This window comes from Phaethon aethereus (assembly GCF_964289735.1).
Source record: "Phaethon aethereus genome assembly, chromosome: 10".
In the NCBI taxonomy this organism is placed as follows: Eukaryota; Metazoa; Chordata; class Aves; order Phaethontiformes; family Phaethontidae; genus Phaethon; species Phaethon aethereus.
Genome location: NC_138586.1, coordinates 18,491,777 through 18,518,716, shown reverse-complemented (window position 1 = coordinate 18,518,716; position 26,940 = coordinate 18,491,777). Strand labels below are relative to the sequence as shown.

General features: G+C 36.6%; 1 protein-coding gene across 1 annotated transcript in view; it reads left to right on the top strand.

Moving 5' to 3' along the window:
* Positions 1-26,940, top strand: part of DIAPH2 (diaphanous related formin 2) — a gene marked incomplete at both ends in the record, with an annotated part of 241,610 nt that overhangs the window by 93,080 nt on the left and 121,590 nt on the right. The window contains 2 exons of the mRNA XM_082004221.1: positions 6,576-6,815; positions 13,186-13,315. Of these exons, the coding sequence (XP_081860347.1) occupies positions 6,576-6,815; positions 13,186-13,315 (370 nt within the window). The remainder of the gene's footprint in view (positions 1-6,575; positions 6,816-13,185; positions 13,316-26,940) is intronic.

Here is a 26,940-nt window from a genome sequence, read left to right as displayed (position 1 = left end):
AGAAAGAGAGAAAACAAAGGCAAAGAAGTGAAGGCACTCACTCAGGTTTCCCATGTGTAGACTGATGCTCAGCCTTCCTGAGCAAAGGGTGGCTAACCTGTCTAAGCCCCGCTCCTTCACGGTTACTGAGCGTGTCGTTCTATGGCATGGGATACCTCTTTGGTTAGCTGGGGTCATTTGGCTGGTTGTGTCCCATCCCAACCTCTTGCACCCCCCCAGTGTATTCACTGGGTTGTGCGGAGTGGGAAGTGGAGAAGGCCTTGGCGCTGCGCAAACACTGTTCACCAGTAGCTAAAGCATTAGGGTGTTAACAGCATCGTTTCGGTCACAAGTCTCAAACATGGCACTGTACAGGCTGCTGTCAAGAACAATTCACTCCATCCCAGCCAGACCCAGTACAACAGGATTTCTCGAAGTTTAGTCTTTTACTAACAGGGCTGGTTTGCTTTGCGTAGGCCTGCATAGAAGTGTACAGGTTTTAAGAATTGGTGTAATGATATCTGACAACTTATGCAGAGATGATGTGCTGGCTCTAGATAAAATTAGTTGCCCAGTTTCACCTCTGTGCAGAAGGTATTATGAGAGAGATTCATTAATATCTGCAACTTCGTTAATCACCTAGTCTGAACTTTTGGCGGGGCATAGGACAAGCAGGATCAGGTTTTGCATTTTCCGCTACTTTGGTTGTAGCTGACTAATTGCCTCTTCATTTTGGGCATGTGCTAATAAAGCTGCTTGGAAATGAAAGACTGAAAATAAATTGAAGGTGTAATTGTTATAGATGTCAAAAGACTGATCCAAGACAGTGGAAATGTTTTTTGTAAGATAAAACTGTCAAAAAAATAGGTTTATTTCATTCTTTGCCACACACTTAGCTGCATCTTGGTTGAATGAGTATGAATTTGACTAGTAAAAAAATGTAACAGATACTCTAGTTTAACTGTTTATATATGAATTAGCTGCACAATGAGTATAAATGACAATGCAACAACTAAGTTTTTTGTCATCAGATATAAAGTACTGAGATACCACAAAACTATATGAGAACACTTGGAGAATGTTCTCTCTCCCTCTCTTTTTCTTCTCATATTCGGAAGATTATTTACCTCCAATTCGGAAGACCACAGGTTGGGAGGAATAGTACTTTTGCTTTGTCTTGATATAGTGGTAAACCAGAAGCATTTAATGTAGTTGCCAAGGTCATGTGTGTTAAGTTTGTGCAGATAGGAAGTGTTCTCAGTACACGTTTTACCACAGTTTGAATTTGTGTCATTTTATGTTTTACTGGTAGATATTTGAAAACCACTTAAACTGAGAGGAGCAGCCTTGGGTTTTTGCTGCTGTTGGATAGTTTGTTGGCTTTTTTTTAATGCCTATCGGATAGGTCTAGTACTTGTGCTTTTTTCCTCATTTTTTTTTTTTTTACATGGTACTATGATTTGTTTCTTTCTTATAATCTTTCGTTCTGATTCTTTCCCAGAAAATTATACACCTATAAATGAAAGTCGCTTGGGAAACGTTATCTCTATTGGTTGTCTTAGATACCTGGGGATCATGCAGTTACCTGACTTGTGATTACTACTGGCTTGAAACTAAATGGTCCTTGTTTTTTCATGCAACTGTATTGAAAAAGTCATAGAAGTATCCTTATTTTCCAACAGTACTAATATAGTCATGATCACTCTTCATTCGCTCTTTTGAGGAATGACTGACTACAGCAAGTTGAGAAAGGATTTGAAAGTATTTAATGGAACATTAATTGGAAAAAAATTCTTAATCAAACTTCTCCAAGTGGTGACATTGGCCTTATGAAGGGACTGAGTTTCCTGAAGCTTGTTTGCGTATTGACCTTTACCCTCTGGTTTAGTACCAGATATTACATTTCCTTGTGGGTAGTAATTCTGTCTTATTTTTAGAGGCTTCATAACTACATTAATACTACTGAAATGCTGGTTCTGTTTCTGATTTAGATTTAATTGAACAATCCACTAAAGGGTAAGACATACAGCTGAACTCAAGCTCTTTACTCGACTGGAGTCTTTTTTTTCCTTATGTGTCGAATTAATTTCAGAGTTTTGCATTAATAGTAACCCTAACCTTGATGTGAAGAAGAATATGTTTAGGAATAGAAGACAGAAAGACTGTTAAGTAGTATTTAAAATGTGTACCCTTATTTGTATGTAAATTTAGCTATGCTAATTATTGAAAGATTTTAATTGGATAATCACTGTGCCCATCAAACCTAATAAAGCTTGGAATAAGTTTCTTAAAATTTGTGTAGGAAAACCATACTTAGTGAATGATTAACTTATTAGAAGAGACTGATTAGCTTAATATCCAGCTGATACGTGAATGAAAATTAGAATTGATTTTTCATTTAGATGGAATCTTAAAATCAATTATATATTCAAATTAGATACTAGAACTGTTTTTGAAGTTATATCCTGGGATCAAAAAAAGGCAACACAACTTAATATAAAGAAAAGTTTGTATTGATGTTGAAGTAGAACAAGAAAAATAGATTAACTGAATCAGTTGTATAACATCAAAAAAGCTAGGCAGTATGTTCCCTGATTTTTTTTTAAATGTAAAACTTGTGTTTAAGAGTTATTTTTTTAAGGTCATGGGAACAAATCATGCACCTTCAATAAGGATACTTGCTTTCAAGTATTACTTTTGGTGCCAGTTGAACAGTTTAAGTATTATAAAAGCAAAGGTCTCATCTGTGCTGTAAAGTGTGAGTACCAACCATTTCCTGTCAACTCAGAGGACAGGCTAAAAAGAAATGTTTTGGAGTCTTACTGCTATTTTAAATTCGGAAAACTCACTTTACCAACAACTGTGAGTTTTGAAGTCAAGTTAATAAGTATATTACCTCTTAAAAAGAACCTCCCACAACTATGTGGTGCAAATTTTACTTAATAACTCTTTGAACCAACAAAACAAGTGTCTGGAACTGGCCAAAGAATTCCCTTTCAGGTATGTGTTCTGTGGGGTTTTTGCTGGTTTCTAGTGAATGCAAAATTTCCTTGAGCTCTTAACAACGGGGTTATCAGTAATTTCATTGTTAATGCAAGAGGTTAAGTTTCACTGACTAGTTGTAGTTGTAGAGACTTGCAGATTCTGTGACCCTTTTTGCTGTATAACCAGGACTAGCTGTCCTGAACAGTCCTTGCTGGCAGGTAGACGAAGTGGGAAGAATTGTACAAGTTTATTGCATCTGCATTGTTTTAGGGTCATTCAGTCATTTTAATGGAATTTATTTGCCACTTGTTTTGCCTTACTGTAATTTCTAGAGCTGCTGAAGAGCTAATCTTTCTAGAACATTGCTAGGAAAAAAAAAGGCAACTGTTTAATATACTACAGATAAGAGGCTGAGTCAGTTGACAAATTTGTAGTATAGGAATGTCAGCTTTTTCCTTAGGAAGTGAGGCAAATTTAATTGTGCTTTTTGCCTTTTTCTCTAATAACCTTTGATCCTAGTTTTAATAGAGGGCTTGAGAATTGAATGATAATAATAAAGAACTGAATAAAGAACTTGATTAGGTAGAGAATTCAGACAAGGACCTTTATGAAAGCCCAGAAGGGGAAGTAATGACATGCAGTCCAGTGCTCACAGTTAGCTGGAAAAGAAATACCCATTTTCTTGCTGCTTTAACTGTTCGTGATGAAAGCTAATGCTTGCTGTTACATTCACCTATTTGAATGCGTTATTTCTTATATGCCTTGGACACTAATTTTGTAGAACTATAAACAATTCGATCTTTTTCTCAGTGCATATAATCTTTGTGCCTTGCCTGTTTTCAGAAGATTCCTCTAAGTTCAGTTTGTTTATCAGCCATTGAACATGCGTATTTAGAAACATGAGTATGAAAGAGAAACTGGGGCAGGATGGGGAAGGGAAAATAGAATTTGTGATCATCTGTTGATACGTAAAGAGCATAATGTATATAAAAATGTTTCAAATTCTAAGGAAACAACCCACTTGAAACAGCTTTTGTAAAATTGTCAAGATATTTTTTTAAGTATCGTGCAGATCAGCAACTGACGTGAAAACTTACTACATAAAACTACTGATCTGGTAGTCAAACTACCTTGCAAAACAAATAAATGGTCAGTGTTCCATGAGACTTCGCAGCATTAAAAAAAAAAAAAAAGTAGCAATTGGCTGAAGTGTTGTAAAGAATTATTCTTCATGAGTGTTTTAAGTCACACTGTTCTGTTGGCTTATACACGTTTTGTTCCGTTTGACAACTTCTTCTGTGCATTTTTGAGTAAAATCAGTAGTTGGAGATGGTTCTACAGAAGTTAAAGCAAATTATGTGATTAATTTTAATTTCTATTTACTGCATCTCAGTGAAGGTAGATCCTTCTAAGGCAGATGTTTTCAGTATGATATTTCAGTATGATTAAAAGAATAACATTTTAAGACTTTGCATGATGTTGGCTTATAGAGGCTCACAGAGAAATTTGTGACAATGGAGATGTATAAAACAAGATTGCAAGTTATGCTGAAATGCTTCTTTTCTGATCCTTTCCTGTTCCTTGATCCCACCTGATGATATGAATTGTTTGAGACGATCTGGAGTGCCTTCATATTTATGTGCGTTTTAGTTTGAATTCATCATTATTGAGGCCACCCAGGTCTTTCCTGTGAAAGTTATTATTGCTGCTTCTGGTAGCTGTCTGTGGTAGATAACGCCAATAGAAAAATCACGGTTGCTCAAGGAGCCATGGTACAGTTTGGGCAACAGAGACATGAGCACATAAAAACCTTTGTGTTACAATAGCCAAAATCTGTGATTTGTTACATAACAAAGCTTTTTTTTCAGGGGGACAAAGTTCTTCAGGAACATCACTGATAGTGAATACATTGGGGGAGAAAGCTTTCTGTATTCTGCTAATTAAAATTAGGAGTTAGATTTGGAAGGTAATCATTCTTGCATTTAAATGAAAATTTTTAAGTGGATTAAAAATTTTCAGTACATATTTTTCTCTTAATTTTAAATATCTCTTGTGAATTATAGTCTGCTGCTAAGTAGGAGGAAATACTACTGATCACTTGTGCAAAATATGAAAGACGTGGACATATTTTGGTAGCTAGTCTAAGAAATTGGTCTTGGGGATTTAAACTAATGAATTGCTATTGTAGATCCTTTTCAGTATCTCTGTCATTTACCATGTTACAATGCTGTGCCTTATAACCTCCCATCTTTTTATCAGATCAGGAAGGAATTAGTCCCGTACTACTTTTTGCAAAGTGTCTGAAACATAAAGTATCTTGGGCAGTGGCTTAACAGAATTTCTTTAAAAGGACAAAAAAGACAAGAGGTTGAAAAGCAGGCAGTATGTTGCCTAGAAAATACGATGTCATGGGATCAGAACTGAAGGAGTATACCAGCAGTATATCCTTACTTTAGTATCTCTGGGTATATTGCTTTTTTTACATATAAGTTGTTGTCATGCATTTCAGACAAAACCTCTTTATCCACCTCCTGAATCTGATTATTCTTCGGGATACGCAGGTTGGGGCTTTTTGATGTCATGAACTTGAAAAGTCTTAGGATCAAATATGTATCATAGCGTACCTTTACAATACCTTTGAGCTTGTTTGGGAGCTATCAATACTGGTAGGATTCATATTATTTATTTTATAGTTTGCTGTAAGTGTAGATAATAACTGAACAAAAAACAGTTTGGGTTCAATTTTAATTAAAAACTGCAAAAATTAACACCTTGTTAGATGTAGCACTGATGTCATCTGTAAATATCGCAATTAACAGCTCGTATCAGTACAATGGCAGAAAATATTTCATGAACAACAGTCTTTCTATAACTATCTGACTAGTGAAGCTTGATCTCCTGTGTCTCAAACTCACTTAGATGTTCCCATGTCCTTCCACAAGGGTCCCTAAGAATTCATCATCCCTCTTCCCTACTTCTCTCCCAGGGATCAAGAGCAAGTTGAGAGCTATGCATCAGTGCAGTAAGAGAGTCTAAAAGTGGAAAGTAGAAGTCTTTAGCTTAATCAGACTGCAGTGTAGCTGCTTGCATTTGTGCTGGTATCAGCGCACACACACTTGAGAGATTGTTGTACCATTTCTGAAGGGACCAAAACTGAGAAGCTTAATTTTAGGAAATTGGTAAATATCAGAGTTCAAAGGTAACTTTACTGGAGATGTGACAAAATGTTTGCCACCTGTACCTTCAGGCTCATCTTCGGTTCTTGTTAACTGGTGGAATTGGCTTACGTTTCCTTTGCTGGGAGGAAGGGTTTTGGCAGCGTGCATTTATTGCCAGTGAGTTTGGAATTGAGAAGTTAAATAGTTCGGTGACACAAAGCACTCTCTTATTTTCAAAATGTTGCTTCACTGAATTTTTTCAGGCAAAGCGTATGGTTTGGGGAAAAATACCTGTGGGCAGGTACGGATTCCTCGCAATACAAGATAGGCAATGAAAACATACAGAAACTCTAGTCTTGCTGGCTGCACAATATTGTTTTTTAACATAAGCTATTTTGCATAAGTAAGCTTGTGGTTTTTTTATATTCTGATTTAATGTCTCTTATTTTGTAGATGAGCTCAGTGAAAATGTTACGGTCACGTCTCAATGGGATCCTTTTCAGGCTTATGTTTGAAGAGCATGTAAACAATATCAAACCTGACATTATGGCGGTTACGCTGGCTTGTGAAGAGCTGAAGAAGAGTGAAAGCTTTAGCAAGCTGTTAGAGTTAGTGCTGTTCCTCGGAAACTACATGAACTCTGGCTCCAGAAACGCACAGTCTCTTGGTTTTAACATCAGTTTTCTTTGTAAGGTAAGATGAAGCTCTAAAACTTCTAAGTGCAGATTGATGAGACTCACAACACATGAGAAAGTGCTCTATAAACAGGGAAAACATTCAGTCAATGTAGTTCACTGATGGCACCTCCATTTCTAATAATGGATAAACAAACACAGAGTATGCATTGCTGGGATGCTGCCCTGCTATAGCTGTCTTCTACAGTGCAGAGGTGATCTAAGGCAGTTGTTTAATTGCAAGTCTGTTGAGTCTTTCTGGAGTGTGCAAGTAGAACAGCTTTTTCGACCTGAATTTGTTCATCGTCTTGTCAACAGAATATATGTAGAGCTCTGACTACGCTCAATACCTCTAGCTAGTTGTCTTTCTTCCGGTCTTCCACCCAGCTATCCCTCAAGCAGTGTCACCAAAATACGTATTTGGGATTAAAGATGGACATTGTTATCCCAGGTTTAACTTCAGTTCTAGTGACAAAACATGAGCTGCAGTGAGAACTTCAGAATCTACAGCAGTCAGAATTTCATGTGCAGTGCTTGCTTGTGTGTTAGGCATTGATGTGAACTTGACCATCTCAGTTTGTAAAGAACCTTTGAAAGTATCTTTAAAATAAAGGCATGCAACATTTGTAAAGAGACTTTTTGTAAAAAAGTGTTAGCATAAATCTTGCAGAGGAATTTTTCAGTTACTTTTTCTTTGGCCTAATCAGAGGGTCCAGGTTTCAAGTCCCTTTTTTGGGCACCATGTTTGAAATCGAATGGGTACCTCAAGGAGATGTAATCTTGGGAGGGGTGTGGGGGGGATAATATTTTGAGTACACAACAAGTCTGATCTGATATATTTCAATAGAGAAGGACTTTGCTTGCTGTAGTTTAATACAAAGTTGTTGCTAATTTCTGGTAAAATAAAAACCGTCACCTGGGAAATACTTTCATTTTTTAATAGCTTTTTTTAAAGAGAGGCCAAGCTCAAGGATTTTTTTTTTTCATAAATCCAGTGATGCATTTTCGGTAGTAGTGGAATCTAAAGGGAAATTATATTGTAAGTAGAAAACTACTTGTTAATGAGGGGGAGGGGAAATGATGACTCTGCATGAATGGAACTCTAGATTTGAGAAGGTATTCGTGCACTCCAGGTGATAGATTTATGAATTGCTGTCAGTGCAAATCCCACACATGTTGACACAGCTAATGTAGATTGACTAATCCTGCAAATTGTTCTCTACTGAACTGAATAATTGCTGAAGCATAGCTATCTGTGCTTACAGCTAAATTCCATTTACAAAAACCGAGACAAAAATCTATGACTATTTAATTTAGCCTTGCCCTCAGAAACAACAATCTATTTGTTAACTGTTTTTAGTTTGCAAGATGGATATTTCTGAAGGAAGTATTTTTCTTTTTTTTTGCCCTGTGAGATTAGAGAAAATACTTCAACATTCTCCCTAATAAAATGTTGACTGTGCTGTTGCATTTAGGTACTAGGTATATTTTGTTATAATGTTATTTTTCCCTAAGTAACTTAAGAACGAGGAGAAGAATTTTTTATGAGTTTTAAACATTACTTGCCTAAAGTAAGAACTGCTTCAATAGGAGTTTTAAAATTAGACAAGACCATCTGACTTAATGTTTTAAAATGTTGGTCATTTCTTTGTCTAATTTTTTGACTCTTTTTGGTCACTCTCACTGTAAGACACTTGATGGGACAAAGTAAGATGTAACTTAAAAACAGTATTACCCTCTGAATATTGTTGTTCTGGAAGGACTTCAGCTGGTATGTAAACACAATTTATAATCTAACTAGTTACTGTGACTCCTATGTTAGTTTTTAGCTATTCTTTACAGTAGGTTGATGTTTTGCCCAAAGACAAGGATTTAAGTCTCAGAAAAAATAACCAGGAAACGTGAGGGGAATCAAACCGGTGCATATTTGGTCGATGGGTTTTTAAAAACTTGTAAGTTTTTAGTTTGTGGTTTGTTTTCTTTTTTCTTTTTTTAGACCAGTGATTTAAACTGTCTGATGCCAGTGGACTTCCTGTCCATGATAAGAGAGCTTTTAATTATTTTTTTTGAGCCAGCTGTCAACAAGCTAGAACACGGGACTATTTGTACACATTGCTATGTGCAGAAATAAACATAGAGTTGTTCGAATGATGATGAATCATTACGTGATGAATTCACGTGTGCTGTGACTATTATGCTCTGTGTACGTTAGTCTTTAATCCTTTCACAAACAATGAATCTGATAGTATTGACCACTCAAATTGATGGTTCAACATTCAGCTGGAAAGCTGCTTTCAGAAGCCTACACTTATCTACTGATTTAAATTTTTTTTTTCTTTACTAAATATGTTATTCGTAAATTCTGCCCTTCAGATAAAGAAAGGCTGTAGAATAAAAACTTGTATTTTAAAATGTTAATACCACAGTGTTCATGTCGTCTTTATAAATAAATAAATTTAGAAAACCTTAAGTCAGAGACATGCATTGTTAATGTTTTGCAAATACCATAGATACAGACACTGCTCTGTAAAGCTTTTATGTTCCAGTGCATTAGCAATGTTAAAGATGTACAAGTAAAGCAATTATTTGTATTCCAAATGGTGAATTCCATTACTGTTGGTTAGGTTTGTTAGTTTACCAAGTCTCAGGGAACTATTATGATTTCTCTAATATCGTAATGCTTTGAGAATTCAGACAATGAAAATACAGAGGGCATAATGCAAAAACATTTGAAAGGCAGGGATTTTTAGGATCCATAAACTTGTGTTCCAGTACATATATTTATTAGGTGGGAAGCAAAATCCCCTTTTTAAGCTGTTTGGTTTGGTTTTGGTTTTTGTTTAACATACCTGGGTCAATAGCAAGGAAATTCTGGCTACTCTTAAAGATGTAACCCTTTCTACAGTCCAGCCTTTCCTTTGGGAAGGGGATATCTTTCATGCTGACCTATGTCCATATGTACCTACAGTCGTCAGGCTGAAACTCGTAATAAGACCGTGAAATGGATGTCATTTTTCCTCTTTTTGCTCCTATATGAACCCATCCTATCCCCTGGAATTTAGAACCCATAGTATATTTCATTGAAGTATGCGTTTCCAATTCCATTGTCTGTTCAGATGTATTTAAGAAACAAAGAATTCTAATTACTCTTTACTGTAAATCTCAGCTCATCTGTGAAAGTAACGAGGGAAAGTGCATTTCCCCCCCCCCCCCCCCCATGATTTGCTGGTAGCGTGCTAACCCAAATAAGACATTTCTTCAGTTGAAAAGACATTGACATAAATGTCAGCTGCCTGAGTTTTTTTTAAATAGTAGTCTTTTTATCAGAAACTAGACACTTAGTCTTGATTTTCTGTTTATTAACCTTTTAATGTAGCAGAGGCCATAAATGTATTTTGTTTGTAAGTTTAGCATCTTAAACTTGCCCTTTTCCAGAGCCCTTGCTTATAAAAGGGCAATTTAGCTCTATGCTGAAGGGCAATAATACTATTGTGAAGGTGATTTTGTACTTAACACGGTGGTATTGTGATGTGCTGCATGCCAAGTCCTGCACTTGGGACAGGCTTAAACTGCTGCAAGGGTGTTGTCTTGAGAATGGGAAGCAGCTCTGCAGAAAACCTGGAGTCTTACTGGAAGAGAATGAGTCGGCAGCGTGCCCCAGCAGCAGTGGAGGCTGACAGCGTCCTGGGCTTTAATGAGAGGGGCAGTGTCAGGAGATGGCAGGGAGGGACTTTTTTTGCCCTTAACGCAGAACTTGCTGGGTTGCCTATGCAGCACGGTGTTCAATATTCTGTACGCAAAAGGTTTTTTTGTTAATAAACTTGAGTGGAGGACCACCGAGTTGGTCCTGAGCTGGATCACTGAGGACGCGCGGATGGAACTTCTCCGGTTCAAAAGAGAGAAACAAAGGTTTGGGGCGGGGGGATCTGTAGCAACCTTCCAATACCAGATAGGTTTCTGTAAAGGTGGAGCCAAGCTTTTTAGTAAAGTACAGAGCAAAAGAGTAAGAGACAGAGATCCTAAATTGGAACTAGGGACACTTTAACTGAGTATGAGAAGAACAAAATTCATTTTCTTGAAAGATTATTTTTTAATTCGCAATACCTACAAGCTGTCTTTTTCCATAAAGTAAAAAATGTTAAATTCTACCCAAGAATAAAAAGAGAGAGGACACAAAAATATTTTCCTTGAATACAAATACACTCTATGAATACAGAGAATGTAAAGACACAGCTATGTTGTTAGTATTCCAGTTCCTACCTTCATTTCTATTTTTATGTTTAAATAATATCTGCCAAACGACACTCAAGAAACACCCATCTTCCTTATCTTCTCCTTCTATTAGTAGCTCTAGAACTTGATTTTTAAAGTGTATATATTGATTCTAAAGAACAGAGGTTTATGTTACTCGTTGTGTCTGCTAGCTATTGAAAATATAAATGAATGTAGCTGAGACGTGTTTCTTGCTTGGGCCAAAGAAGTGAATTTGAGCCAGTGGTTTAAGATCTGAATGACTGGTTGCTACAGGTTTTAAACAACTCAGCAGGTGGTAATATTAACTTGTGTTAATATGATGTTACTGTTGGTGACAAAACATGTTTCAGTTGTAATCTGAAGTCAAAATCATTTTGTCCATTTAGGAAAAAAACCTTTATCCATTTGATGATGTCAGAGAGATCAAAGACTGCAAATCCCACAGTTCTTGTTCACAGTCAAATTGAAATGCAATTTCTTTTCACCATGCAGATGTTTAGCCACTAAATCTACGATTTTTTTTTTTCAAGTTGGAAAAACTTCTTCTGTGAATGTAAGACGTTAAAGCCTTTTAACTGCATACCATTACTGAGCATTGTGTAGTCTTTAATCACTGAATCGGTATGAATTAAATTGCATTCTTAATTGCCTAAATACTTTATATTTTTAAAAGCCTGTTTTTCGACTGCACTCATTTGTTCTTAACAGGGTAATCCTTAAAGCTGTATTAAATTGAACTTTGATGGCAAGCCTGTCATGAGGATTATAGAATTAGAACTTCTAGTGATTTAGAGAATGAGAAAACAAATAGATTTTACACACACATTTATGTATTCTTCTTAAATAAATCCTTGATTTCATTTGTTGTATATGTTGTAGCTTAGTTCTGTATAAGAACTGTACTAGATGCGTTAGTAAAATGCAGTTTAAAAAAATATTTACAGATACACTCGTAATGTTATAATTCTCTAAAAAAAGTGAAGTCCACTCATTTCCAACTCATGCATACACCTACTGTCTCTACTGCCTTTGTCAATAAGGGATAATCTCTATTTCCACTACATCTTCAATCAACTCATACATTCATTCTTTGTCAGCATAAAAATAGAGACACTGAGTTTTGACTTAAATTTATTTTCCCAGTCTCTTCAGTTCATAGTGTTCCTTGGGATATACACGTACATTCCGCCATGGGTTTTAGCCACAAGTACCTATGTTTACTTGGAAACTTCCCACTAGCCCTATATTTTAAGAATTATTTCAGAATTATTTTTTAAAAATAATAAACTGGTTCTAGTAGCTAATGCCCTTAGATTAATGATGATCAGAGGGTCTTATTGCCTTCAAGAAAATTAGTGTATTTCAGAACACTAAAACTTGCCTCTGCAGTTGAGAGGATAGTGAAAATATGGAATTACCTCTTGCTACACACTGTGCACAATATTCATGCAGCTTTTCATAAATAAAACTGGATGTACTAAATTTTGTTTACTAGCAGTTAGGGTTACCTTTGCTATTCTGTTGTCATTTTGCATTCCAGTAAGGCGGGCTGCACTTATTTCATGTGTCTGTATAGAATGTGTCCAAAAGACTTTAGGATAAAGCAGTGTGCTTTAGATTTTGCTTCAATAAAAAGATGTGTATTTATGACAAGGAGTTTCTTCAACTTGACTGGTAAAACAGCAAATTCTGACTTCTAGCATGCTGTCCAGTTATGCAGCGTTTCAAAGAGATTCCTTTAGAACTCGGGGCGGGGGGGGGCATTGAAGGAGTGAACTAAATTCTGTTCTTTTAATCTCTGTTCACAGCTACTTTTTTATTACAGCAAGCATTCTGAAGTGGTGTTCCTGGTGTTCCTAAAATTTCAGAACTTTATGGACTGGTTTTATTCTCAGCATAATTAACTATTCTTTTAAAATTACTGTATAGGGATGGATCCCTTTTGTAGTCTTAAATTACAAACAATTAGAGAAACTTCATTTTTAAAATAATTTTTTTCATAAATCAGGTAACCACTGTAGGTAACTTTTTGCTAATGAGTTTGCATCTGCAATATTGACTTTATTTAAACATAATAGTAAAAAAAAAAAAGTGGTATTTTTTTGTCTTTGTTTTCTCCTGTGTTCACTTTTTAGATTCGAGATACTAAGTCATCAGATCAGAAGACAACCCTATTGCATTTTCTGGCAGAAATCTGTGAGGAGAATTACCGGGATATCTTAAAATTTCCAGATGAATTGCAGCATGTTGAGAGTGCAAGTAAAGGTAAGCAAATAGATAAAAACACCTAAAGGGAATAGCTGTTCACTTTGACATGAAATACTTCCAACATTTCATTTTTAGATTGTAGGATTATGTAACCTGTAAGTATTGATAATCCGTGTGGACTTGGCTTTTCTGGTGTTTATTGACCTGAGAAAAAGTGAGGAGGGGGAAAACAGCAATGAAGTAAGTTTTCTTCTAAAGTGGGTTGTGGAAATAATGCAGCATATTTCAGTGAGGTACTTAGAAAATCACATATCGGAGGTTGTCTCAGCAGGGTAATGATGGTGTTTACCATTAAGCCTTTGAAGTCTTGTTGCTTGAGAGTGAGCACCCGTGTGTGCGTGCACGTGTGTGTGCATACACACACGGTACGTTTCTCATCTTAACACTTGATTTAACACCTGAATAGAGAATAACAATATGCTATCTAAAGTTCCGAGACTACATATGAAGTATCCAGTTTAATTATTCTGTACAGTCAACGATTAAGAAGGACTTTTTTCTTTGTCAGTTAGCAGTATAGCCTGGTGAATGTGTTAGAAAACTCAATTCATTTGTTGGATGTCTTTTTACACGGAGTACACCGTGCCGCCTGGCACACTTGTTGCGTAGCTATCGAAAGCAAAGGGTGTGTGATAGTGGTTGATGAAGATATTGCGAACTGCTTCATTTTGACTGGGCATTACTGTTTCATCAGGTGATGAATACTTGGGGGAGCACAAGAATATGGAAGGAAAGAGAGGGGAAAAGAAGTTGGATACACATTTCTGCTAGCTCTGTCCAGGTTCTCCCTTGCAAATTTTTGTCTCCTTTTTTTCAGTGTTATCAGCTAGTGTCTCTCTTCAGTGCAGTGGTTAGCTGTTAGATAAGGTACTTTTTTTTTTTTTTAATTAGGCCTTCGATCTCTTTCAGTTTGTACTCTTCTGTCTTAAACTGCCGTCTAGTGAGAGCAGAACTATTGTTTCCCCAAGGACTTAGGAAGTAGTTCATCAATCAATCTAACCTGGCATTTTTTCATCTCCAACTTATTCACAGATTTATGTGAATAAATTGTCATACAATTTTTTTCTCAAACTTTGCAAGTACCTTTCCATGTTTGGGTTGTTTTTTTTTTTCTGCATAGAAACAAAATTGTATTGCTTAAATGTCTCCATGCTTCACTTGCCTTTCTGCTGATGAATACTTCATTGACATGAATGCCTCTTGAAAAAATGGAACTCATCTGTTTATATCAGGTTGAGAATGGTATTGTGTTTTAAGGCAGTACACATACTGAAGAGAACTTGTATGTTACCATCTTGAATGTACTGTATGTATACACATATATATGAAAACATGCTTAAACAGTGTACAGCTGGCCACTTCTGAGTGCTACTCTGGACTTTACACAAATGATTTTTACTATTACTATTGGTTTTGCTGTTTGCTGTCAGTATTGTTGGTTCCTGGCCTCTGATACGGAATCAGATAACCCTCAAACTCCTCTTTCTCACTCCCAGCCTTACCCTGTAAGTGCCACTGGGCTGGCCAATGTGTTCACAAGGACCTATGCTAGAGTAACATAGTGATTAATTTTATTTATGCAAATAGCAGTTTGTCATCTTAGCTGAATTCCAGAAATGTTTTCTCTACCATTTGACAATTCTTTTCAGAAGGTCATTTTTTTTTTTTAAATCTTTTTCTTCGAGCTTCTCTTGTTAAATTCTTTACAAAGCCTTATGGTTTACCAGGCACATTTGATGATCTTTTAGTACTTTTCTCATGTGGCTAACACTTTAGCTTGCAGCTTTGAGATTTTCGTAGTTTGATTCAAAGCCTCCGATGTTCTGTAAATTGGCTTGAGGAATTAAACCAAAAGAGTTAGTATAGTTTAGTTAAGCTATAGCATCCAAAAGAGAGAAAGCATATTAATGGGAGCAAAGTCACTAATAATCCTGTTGCTTAGAATATATATGAAAAAAGGTTTTATTGCAGTTAATTTTTTTTAATTCTGTAGGATAAAAGCTCATTACATTTTCTTCAATCAGCACTGCCTTCTTATCAGAAGCATCAATTACTCTTTGGCTTTAATGACCAAAACTTCCCTTTCAGCCCTTCTTTGCTTTCTGTAACAAAGCAGATTTTTGGCAGAGTAGGCGTGATCTGTCCAACTTGCTTCAGCTGTTCCCCATGGTACTTTTTGGGTTTTGTTTAACGGTAATGTTCATCTGCTCTGTCACGTGTGGCCACTTTTTTCTGTCTAGGTAGTTAACATGCTTTGTGTGGAAGAGAAGATTTTCAGTTCCTATTTATTGTTTGATGTTTTATAAACCAGTGGTTTCAGGAATGGACAGTTAGGTTTACTTTTCCTGTAGGAGGCTTCTTTTGGAATAAATTGGCTGCAGATATGAGGGCATTGACACGACTTAGTTATACATAAAATAGAAGGAAATCACCAGCAAATATTATCTCTGTACAAATTCTGAATAAGGAAATGTGAGCAGAACAGGTGACAGTCTGATTTCTTGAGACATATGCTGCTTGCTTTTTAGGCAGATCGCAGCCTCATATTTTGAACGATACATAAAATTCCCGTTACAAGACTTTTCACATTCAACTTTTTTAAAATCTTGGGTGCATTTTCTCAGTTCCAGGTAAATAAAAAGTAAGTCTTGTTTTGCTTTAATTTTCATAGAAGATGAAAGAACTAGCGCCTGAACAAGGGAAGTATGATTCATTTTTTAACAAATAGCAGATAAAGCATGAAACTGGATTTCAATATGAAAAGGTCAATGGGATTAGGTGAACTGCCCATGCATGTACTAAAATCTTCAATAATCTGATATTAGGTATAATAAAATTTTGATCTTTTTAAAGATGGAAGATCAACCTAGAGGTTTATGAAAAGCAAAAATAAATTAGGAAACAGTTTTATTCTGGAAAGTTTAAGTGAAGGTCAAACCGATTAACTGTCAAGAGATTATTGTAAAAGCATTCCTTCTTACTTGAAGCAGACTGTATGAAAGGAAAACCAATTAAAAATATCACAAGATTGTGACAAACTGGATTATTTGATGGAAGTGATACTCACTTACCTTATTCCAGTCTGCAGAGTTTTCCTCTATTCCTCTACAGCTGAAACTATACAAAGCCTTTACTCATATTTCTACCTTGTTCACTTTCCTTGTTATTCCAGTTGCTGCTTTTCATGGTATTTGCTCTTACCATCTTATAATCTGCGATTGTATTGAAGACCTGCAAATTCTCATCCCTTTCTGCAGGTCCAGTCAAACAAAATCTTCCAAAAAAACAACAACAACAAAAAACCCCAAACAAACAAACAAACAAAAAAACCCAATCAAACAAACAAAACAATGACAACAACAAAAATCCCCAACCCAAACCAACCAAGAGCTACCTTATCGAAGTCAGGTAAAAAGTATAAACTAAACAGTATAATTTGGAATTCCTTAGAAAAGATACATATTTTTAAACCTGCAACTCCTCTGATTGTCAAGCCTCCCGGAAATCATAAAGAGAAATACATAACATGTAAAATTAAGAGGGAGGAACATGACCCATATATTTTATAATAACGACTTCAGATTTTAAAAGAGAGACAGTTCTAAATCACAGTTCATGGTTTAAACATCGTGCCTGTATTTAAAATAAAACATAACCATATGTTTATCAGTTGAACATTGAGCCCCGCTCCTCCTAAGTTCGTGATGTACTTAGGTTACCTGCTTGCTTTGTCTGCCAGGAGTGGGAGTTACTACGCTGTGTAGACTCATACAAAGTTTTGTGAGCTTGTGGTGTTCCACTGGTGTTTACTTGAAATGGGTGGGTACAGAGTGCTGATGTCTGTTCCTGGCCATTGGCCAGCCTTTGTGTTCTCCTGACATGCTGGGCAAGGTGAAGTGCTGCTTCGTATGTACAGATGGAGTATGAATTTTGGGGTTAGCTGAGAAATTTTGTAGGGCTCCCAAGAATAGTTAAACTCCACATGAAGGGCTGGGCTTAACTGTGAATGCAGTATAGAAAATATAGTCTCTTTCAGAAATAATGAGGGTTTTTTTCTAGTGTTTAGTGTACAGAATTCTGTGCCTGATATAAAGGTATACCACTTAATAATTCTTCTAAAGTGTTGTTAAAAGAAATACAGAGCATTCTGAGTAAAATGAAGTGAAAGATGCATTGGGGGAGGTAAATTATATCCGTGTAGTAGAGTAGAAAGTACTAATAATAGCAGCACAGATTGCTCACTTATGTTGACACAAAAAATTTATTTCTTTAATTTGCAAGCATCTGGTTCTGACAGTTGAGGTATCTCTCTAGAAAGAACATTAGCAATCAGAAACACTGTGGAATGCAAATATGTATATACTTAATATATTGTTAAAATACTGTAAGAAAATAATTAATTTTAAAATTCTGTACGGGTACTTCACTGTGCTTTAATGCCATAGTTTTAAAGTGGGGAAAATACTTTAAAACATTCTGTTCCATTGTTGCTTTCAAGTAGCAATTCAAAACATAATCATAAGTTGTAGTCATTTTCATGTCAAACGGAAGTTTTATAGTTCGTTGCAGTAGAAGAAACTGTTTTTACAGAGAAATCTGCAGTGTTTTCCACCTTACGCGGTTTAAATTGCTGAAACAGATTTTGCCCAATCTGGCACATTAGTGGGTATAAAATAGACAGTGCCTTCTGGCATGAGAAATGTAATGCCTACATCTGTGACTTCTCTCTGTAGAATAGAATCTGAAGCTGGCGTTTTGCATCATAATCAAAACTTAATCTTGCACTGTGTAGTGACTTCTGTCATTCTTTTCATTCACATAAACTGCAATATTGAATTGTCAGAAACGCTTTAAATGTGTTTTTCTGAATGTAATAAATACACAGTTAGGTACGTCAAATACTAAAGACTTTTTGCTGTAGTAGCACTCCTGTATTTGCATATAGCATCGCCGTATCGATGACAGCTTATGCATCATCTCATTAAAAGTTTTTTGACAGACATGTTGTCCTTCATTGACAAGCGACAAAGAGGAAGACAGGGAAGCAAAAACTTCACAGATAGTTTTTGTGTTGTAGTTCCAAGGTGCAATTTCTGAAAGAAATCCTGTTGGAGAGTCAGTAGGATTCTGGATAGGCTTCCACCCTGCAAAACTGCCCACTAATTTTTCCCAGTCTGTGAAAATTTTGAGGATTTATTTAGTTGCTATCTTATAATGTGTAATAAATGGTATGCAAAATAATGGTAGTTGTGAGTTCTGAAGCTACTTTTTTGCAGGTACAATTTGGGTTCTATGTTAAACAAAGTTATTTTGTATAGCATGCATTTTAAGGATCCACTTCTCTCCCTGAGGTGTAAATATCAAGGGCAAAATTATAGTTCAAATCACTCTCATGGGCTGTTGCTTATTAAAGAAATTAAACCATTTAAAAATTTCTGACTGTAGTTAAACCAATTCAGATTTGAAGACTGCTTTAAATGACTTCTCAAATTATGAAACCCAGTTAGAATTCCGTAATACCAGCTGCTACAAAAAGGTGAAAGTCACAAAACAACACCTACTTGTTTTTTTCACCTTATCTTTTCTTGAATTTGCACTTTCAGTGATGTAAGAAAAGCTATTACACTCCTGGAAGCATGGCTTGCACTTCAGTTAATTGCAAAGACCAAACTCCTGTTACAATTGCAGAGCCTGAAGGGAGGTCTGTTGGATGAAGTTGCTCAACACCTTCTTTAGTGATTTTTTTAGTAACAACAGATACGTTGTGTCACAAAAGCTTTGCTCTTTCTCCTTCTTTGTCTTCCTTACTTTCTGCAATTTTTGCATACGTGCACCACTGAATATAGTGTGCTGTAGCTGCTTCACAATGATTTTCAGCATGGGTCTATCAGTTTGGTGTACAAACCAAGCAAAGCTGGACCGCGGAGAAATAGTGATAAAGCGAAGTATGGCTTTTTGGAATAAACACAGCAGAATTTAGCATTTCAATGCAGTTAATGCTTCCAAATCTGGATGCAATGAATAGAACATAAAAATCCAGTCACTTCTTTCCCTTGCCTCACTTGCAGTTTGCCTTACACCTTTGCCAAGAGGTCATTATAAGCTCTGTTTTCAGAATTATTTTTGAATAATCTCAAAAGAACTTTTGAGATCTTGAAAGACATTTGTAAGTAAATTAACATCAAATTAAGGTGAGTTTCTGAGTGCTCTGGAGGAGATACCCATATTGCCAGGAGAATGCTACTGGACACAGTGCTATTCTCACTGATCATCTCTAGTATTTCTGGTTATGTTTCTGAAATTGAGACATCTGTTCTGTAAAAGCTTTTTATCTTTAATATGGAAAGTCAGTTCACATTCAACTAATAAACCTTAAATTGTACAATGTACTATTTTTTACAGTTTACGGAGTGAGGTAAACCTGAAAGATTAGGTGAAAAGGCTGGTAATAACAAGAGAGTTCAGAGAAAGCAGGAGGTCGGCACACGCAGAATTTATGCAGGTTGCAAAAATAAGCATAACGCTTGTCAGCGTTCAACCAGAAGGAGTCTTATGGGCTCAGAGTTTTTTCTTTTTCAGAAGACTGGCCTTTATCTGCCAATTAATTTAACCTTAAGAAGTAAACAATTTTGAGTCAGTAATTATAATCAGGATTATATGACCTGTCCAATGAAAGGAAGAGATTTCATGTTCCAGTGTGTCACTTAGGAGATGAATGACTTTGTACTGTGCTGTCGAAAGGAGTTTTAACAACTGGCTCATGTCGATAGTGAGAGTGGTAATGCATTTTGGGCACCTAAGGCACTGTTTGTCATTTATAGTTGATTCTTAATGTCTTAAGTTGTTATGTGCATCAGAATGCTTCTTTTAGTCTTAAAACATGTACGTATGCACATAATTGCTGGAACAGAGACAAGCAAATTCATTCCCTAAACCAGAGCACGGTTCTGTACATATATTGATATTAAAGATAAGCTAGCCACAGGAATGTCTCTTTTTGTTCTGTGGACATATTGAGCGTTTCAGGATTATGAGCACTGTTTGTAATTTCCTCAGCTCCAGCAGAGAGATGAAGACATGCTGCTCATGATGTTTCTGATGTTAGGCCTAACGGGCAATGTTCTTCTGGGTTTTTTTTCTGTTGTTCCCCCCCACTATGTCACTTGTCAAGATAAGCTTGTTAATGGCATTTGCATTTAAGTGCACATAATATTTAAATTAGATTTCCTCACTTTAGATGGCTGCTGTTCTTATTCCAAGCAGATGAAAATCTGTTCATAGTTCATACCCAAAATATGTTTTTTATAAGTTTTTAGCTTGTGTGGTATAGTTTTTTCCAGATGTGTCTTAAAAATCTGTCATCCTTTTCTTAAATTATATCAGATATATCTGCTTTCTTTCTGTAAACATTCGTATTGCGATGATTTGAGGTTTTGATCCCAGTTGAGACTTTCCGAGGTATGGATTGATAAGTCTCCTTCCTTTCTCTCTATAGATGGAGAACAACATTGCATGTTGTTCTCCATCTAGCGAGCTTCTGCCCATACATGCCTCATTTAACATAATCTTGCACTGAAAGATAATTAGTGTCTTAGACTTAATCTCATTAAACTCTAAAGGCAAGAGCTAGCTGGGGCTGGACTTTTTACAAGGTGCTCTTACCTTAAAATTGTGGTTCACCTCCACTTGCAAATGCACAGAACAATAGAATCCGTGCAAACTTGCTTTATCTTTGGTTAACTAACATACTGGTTTTACTTCAGAAGTCTGAAATGATAAAGCATAGCTGTGTCATTGCCTTCCTTCACCATTCTGTATCAATGTTGTGATAGGGCAACTACAATGCAGAGACCCTGGGAGTGAATGAAATCTTAGCATGCAAATTAGAATTCACATTCAACTAATGTGAATTAACAGTTAATAACAAATGCACATCTTTGTGTGAAATGTATCTGTTGAAAAGCTTTAAAATAGAACTTCTAAATTCCATGTTTTCCATTTACAGTACATTGTCATAATATATTAAAAAAATTACCATTTGGCCAGAGTTGGTGTTTTCCCTAAACTTTAAAAGATTCAGGGAAAAATCTGTGGAAGATTTACAGGAAAAGAGTGTGTTGTGAATGATGTATGGACTGTTAAGTGTAAGTAATCTGTGTCAGAAAGCTTACCCTTTTTCGGAAGACGAGGATACTGACATGCCCTAGCTAGTTAGGATACTGTCTAGTTCTATCCTTTTGATCCCAAGGTGTTTAAACCTCCACTCCAAAGCATTTCTAACCATTCTTTTCAGCTTATGAGCTTAATTTCTTTTGCCATATTTGGGGTTCTGCTTTGAAATTTAGGCACTGTTGGCCTGAGAATGTACTTTTCAGCACTTCTTTTACTTCTTCCCAAGTTATGTTACAAGCACCTGATGTTTGTCTGTACAGAGGAGTGTTTGCTTATAGTAGGCTTGGTTGGATGTAATCTTAGAGTTGTCCGGTTGTACCTGTCTTGTCTCTCTACAACTACCTGAAAGGGGGTTGTAGTGAGGTAGGTGTTGGTCTCTTCTCCCAAGTAATTACCAATAGGATGAGAGGAAATGGCCTCAAGCTGCGCCAGGGGAGGTTTAGGTTGGATATTAGGAAAAATTGCTTTCCTGAGAGAGTGGTCAAGCATTGGAACAGGCTGTCCAGGGAGGTGGTGGAGTCACCATCACTGGAGGTGTTCAAAAAACCTGTAGTTGTGTCAACTCAGGACCTGGTTAGTAGGCATGGTGGTGTTGAGTTGATGGTTGGACTTGATCTTAAAGGTCTTTTCTAACCTTAATGATTCTGTGATTATGTGATATTTAATTTCTTACATTGACCCCAAATACAACTCCCCCCGCCCCGCCCCCCCCGCCACCTCAGTATTACTCAGTTACTCCAAAGCAATGCCAACCTTAATGACTGTATGGTTCTATGACTGTTCATATAGTTTCTTCTTCAGAACTTCTAATGATTAAGCTCAGTGTTTTTCCTGGGTAAAATATTTAAATATGGAGTTATTTTTATTGTTGAAATTTGTTCTAGATCTATCACACTAGCATGTAGTGAAGACGTAGTTTCTGATAAAGGAAATAATGCATGGGGTATCTACATTCCTCCCTGGCTCCGCTTCCCCCTTGGTATTCAGGGGGAATTATGACCAAAGCCAGATCTGGACCATGCTTTTCCGAGTCATTCTTCCAGTGCTGGATTTACCTTTTTAGCACAACAGTTTATCTATATAGTAAAGTACAACTGATCATGGTGTTTGTCCTGACTGTATAGCTGCGTTAGGAAAAATTTCTTGTATGAATAGTGACGTGCAAATTACTTGAAATACCACGTTAAGGGAGCTGTACTGCTTTCAAGACTGGAAGCTGTTCAGCCATGAAGCTTCAAGTATGGGTTGTTTTGTGTGATAGAGGCATACTGTGGTATATATCACAGATATAGATATGTGTGTGTTTGTATACATACATACGAATGTACGTACGTATATGTACATGCCTGTGAGAGGTACATGGTACACCTGTACAACACAAAAACACATACATAAACCATATACATGTGCATGTATGCCTGTGAAATAAAGGTATTGCAGTATATGTACATATATATACACATATATAATATACAGCCATACTCTGAGATACAGATGCGCACACACTGTGGTACTCAGAATCCTCAAGTAGGCTGCAGCAGCACTGTTCACCTAACTCCAACAGAACGTTTATTCTCTTAATAAATATAAATTTACTTAGTGGTATGAATTAAGTAATCACTGATTGTAATTCCTGCAGATCATGCTCACCCATTTCCCCTACAACTGTTTTTGAGCCTTTTGTGAAAGACTACTTCCATCTGCCCTTAGGCAATAAGAAATAAATAATCATTACTATGCTCACAATGTAGTTATGGCACAAATACTGTCTAGACTTACAATCCACTAGTTCATTTGCTTCATGTTGCTTACTGAAGTTGTTAATATCATTGGCTCTCACTTCAGAGTTTTACTACTGTGGACATGGCCATCACTGTTTTGCATCGTGATCAGATACCCTTGGAATTTGTTATGTGAGAGACACTGCACCTAATCACAGTGTATCATTTCACCCCTTGTTATAGGGGAGGACTCTGATGCAATCTTGTTTTGGAAAGGATTAATCTGTCCTTTGGTACTATTACTGTATTACTGTAAATATAAAATGCTTAGCTTGACTGTGGGGACTAGCCAGCATTTGACATTAACAGGAGATTAACTGCTTGTAGCTTTTTTTCTAGGACTAAAGTGGTCTCCCAGACATTCATTAAGCCTTCCTTAGCGTGCAGTCTGTGCAACTGCTTTCTCCAAAATAAATTGATCGGATTTTTTTGTTGTTGTTGTTTTACAGAGCGGGAATTAATATAGAGATAATAGTAAAATGAAGAAAAAAAAATTATCATCTTTCATGCTGAATTGACTTTGTGCTTTCTCTTGAATGACTGTGGATTTCTATTATAAATAAATCTTAATACATGAAATAATTTTTAATCAGTTGTAGATTTAATGATGCATGAGTAACTGAGCTTTGTTCAGTATTTGTGCACAGAGAATATTGATAAATCTATGTGCTTATATTAGTCTTCCACTGACATTAAAAAATGTCTGGCAATATATTAATATGCATAACTTCATATTCACCTTGCTTATATTAATTCTGTTTGTTAATAGTAATTCTGTGTGATAATGTTTTAGTTAGTTGAAACATACACGTTTAATTTCTGGTTTTGGATTTTTCCCCTGTCTCGTAAATCCTTTTATTACAGTGGTTTGAGGTACACATGTTAAAGATGCTGTGTTTCTTTCTATCTTACAGTTGCAGCAGCTCTCTGCAAGCCAGTCTTGTCTTTGGCTACATAAGGGGCCACTCTGTTCCAGTTTGGTACAGATTGAGAAATCTTGCTGCCTTTTTTCTTCTCTTTGGCCTTGAAAATGGGTCCATATGTAGGTTTTGGGATTTATGTGTTTTTTGACATAAGGCATAAGGATGTACTGAGTGCCCAGTGGTCCATACAACCTGACGCTCTGTCCGGTGCTGGCAGCAAGATACGCTGTTTAGGGAGAACATTGCAGTTCCTGCCATCTGCTTCCCCCACCATCTGCACATCTTCTCAGAGACGTATTATGCACTCCATCCCTGCCTGTTCCTTTTGATATCTGTGTATGGACCTGTTGTATGTGGATCTAAATAATCCTTTTTTTAAGCTTGTTTATGCCATCTGTGTCCGCTATTCCCTGTGTCAGCAAATTTGACTTTCTTTTGACTTCTCAAACCTTCCTGTTTCTTAAATGCTGACCTTTCCCCTGTAGAATCATAGAATAGTTTGGGTCGGAAGGGACGTTTAAAGGTCATCTAATCTAAGCCCCCTGCAATGAGCAGGGACATCTTCAACTAGATCAGGTTGCTCAGAGCCTCATCCAACCTGACCTGGAATGTTTCCAGGGATGGGGCATCTACCACCTCTCTGGGAAACCTGTTCCAGTGTTTTGCCACCCTCAATGTGAAAAATTTCTTCCTTAGATCTACTCTAAATCTACCCTGTTTACCCCTTGTCCTATCACAGCAGGCCCTGCTAAAAAGTCTGTCCCCATCTTTCCTGCAAGCTGCCTTTAAGTGCTGGCAGGCTGCAATAAGGTCTTCCTGGAGCCTTCTCCAGGCTGAGCAACCCCAACTCTCTCAGCCTGTCCTCGTCGAAGAGGTGTTCCAGCCCTCTGATCATTTTTGTGACTCTCTTCAACAAGTCCCTGTCTTTCCTATGCTGAGGGCTCCAGAGCTGGACGCGGCACTCCAGCTGGGGTCTCACCGGAGTGGAGGGGAGGTCTTAAAAACCTGTGAGGGTGGTGAGGTGGATTGTTTATTGCTGCTGATTTGTTTTACTTTTGAAATGTGGCAAATATTTTATCTTTGCTGCTAATACAGGGAAATGTCTGGGCTTCTGGTAGGCTGCTTCCTTGTTTGGGGGACTGCTCATTCTAGAGTGTGGGGTTATGAAGGTGGGGTTTTTTTTTTCTGGTTGTTGTTGCTGGTGGGTTTTTTTCCTTCTCTTTCCTCTTTTTTAGTATTTACCCCATTGTTCCTGTCTTGAAATCAGATATTTGTGTACTGGATTTAGTTGGTGGTTTTCTCCTGCTGCACCACTAAATGGAATAGTACTGTAATGACTGCTACAGAGAGAGCCTTTCCCAGTAATGGTTCCTGAACAGTGCTTGTGTGCCACTGAAGGCCAAAGGCTACCTTTCATGTAGATTTTTAGCCTAGCTCTATGAGGATGCCTAACTTTCATGTGGAATGATGGGCAAAGTGAAGGCGAACAAGCCTTTGTCTTGCAATCACCAGCTTTGATGAGTATAGTGATAGAGGCAGTCGTCTTAGCATTTAGGGAATGGTTTCAAAGAAATTGTTTGAACAGAAACTTGTACATATGCCTCGGCTAGGCAAAAGAAAGTGAACAAAAATGAATGTTCTGAAATGTTTCTGAGAAGCACAGCTTTTGAATGCAGCCTTCTTGTCTGGGTAGAGTTCCTTCATACTTTCAAAGTCAGTATGCACCTAATCTAAACTGTTTTCTGAACTTCGTTTTATAAAACAGTTACTGAAAATGCTTTTCTTCCATTTTAATCACAGAGGCTAAGACTTCTTACTTGTCATTGCTGAATTTCTTTGCACTTTTAAATTTCAGGCAAAAATCAACTACTATTCTTGCTAAGCGGTCATGCATTTAAATATTTTCAAATTGCTGAAAACAATTAAACTTTATTTGTTATGTTGGGTATTTACTTATCAGCTGCTGTTCTTTTACCAACAGAATTACTATTTGCATCCTCATAATTTATTTTTCAGTTCTAGCATTTTGCTTCAATGCTGTTTGTCTCCTTATCCAACTACATAAGAGCCTATGAAAATATTATAGTAATTCAGGTTTTCAGTTCAAGCAAAAATGTGTGCTCCTTTTCTGACAATAACCTCAAATGATTAAACTGATGGGGCCATAACCTAAAAGCTTTAATAATGTTTATTATTCAGACTGCTTTAGTGGTTGATTTCAAGGTTAACTCGTGAATGTGAAGTTAATAGTTACAGGGATGCTGTGCTCTGTGTAGATTTGGTGTGTGTTCCCCCCCAAGTTCAGTTAAGCTTAAAAAGCTGTTTCACAGTAATTTTAAGATTACATGATTAGTAGTTCCTTTTGGTACCCTGTATAAAATCAATAAAATTGAAAATAAAATCAAGAGTATGCCTGTGATAAAGACAGCTGTATTGGTGCCTTATGGGTTTGAACGTGCTTGTGAAAAGTTAAATCAGTGGTGTTATGGCTGATATGAGTCATTACTTAGAAAGGAGATAGTATTAATTCTGTTCTGGGAACAGCTTCCTTATTTTACAGGATTTTTATTTTCTATATACTGTTTTTCAAGCCGTTTTTAAACAGTAACAGGAATTTGATTCATGTCCTGTAGTCACATTCTTTTAAATTGCAAGAGAATAGGAAAAAAAACCAAACCACTCTTTTGAAAAAGTCTATGCAACTTTTGTACAAATGGCTTGCTGTCAAAAAAAAAAAAAAAAAGGC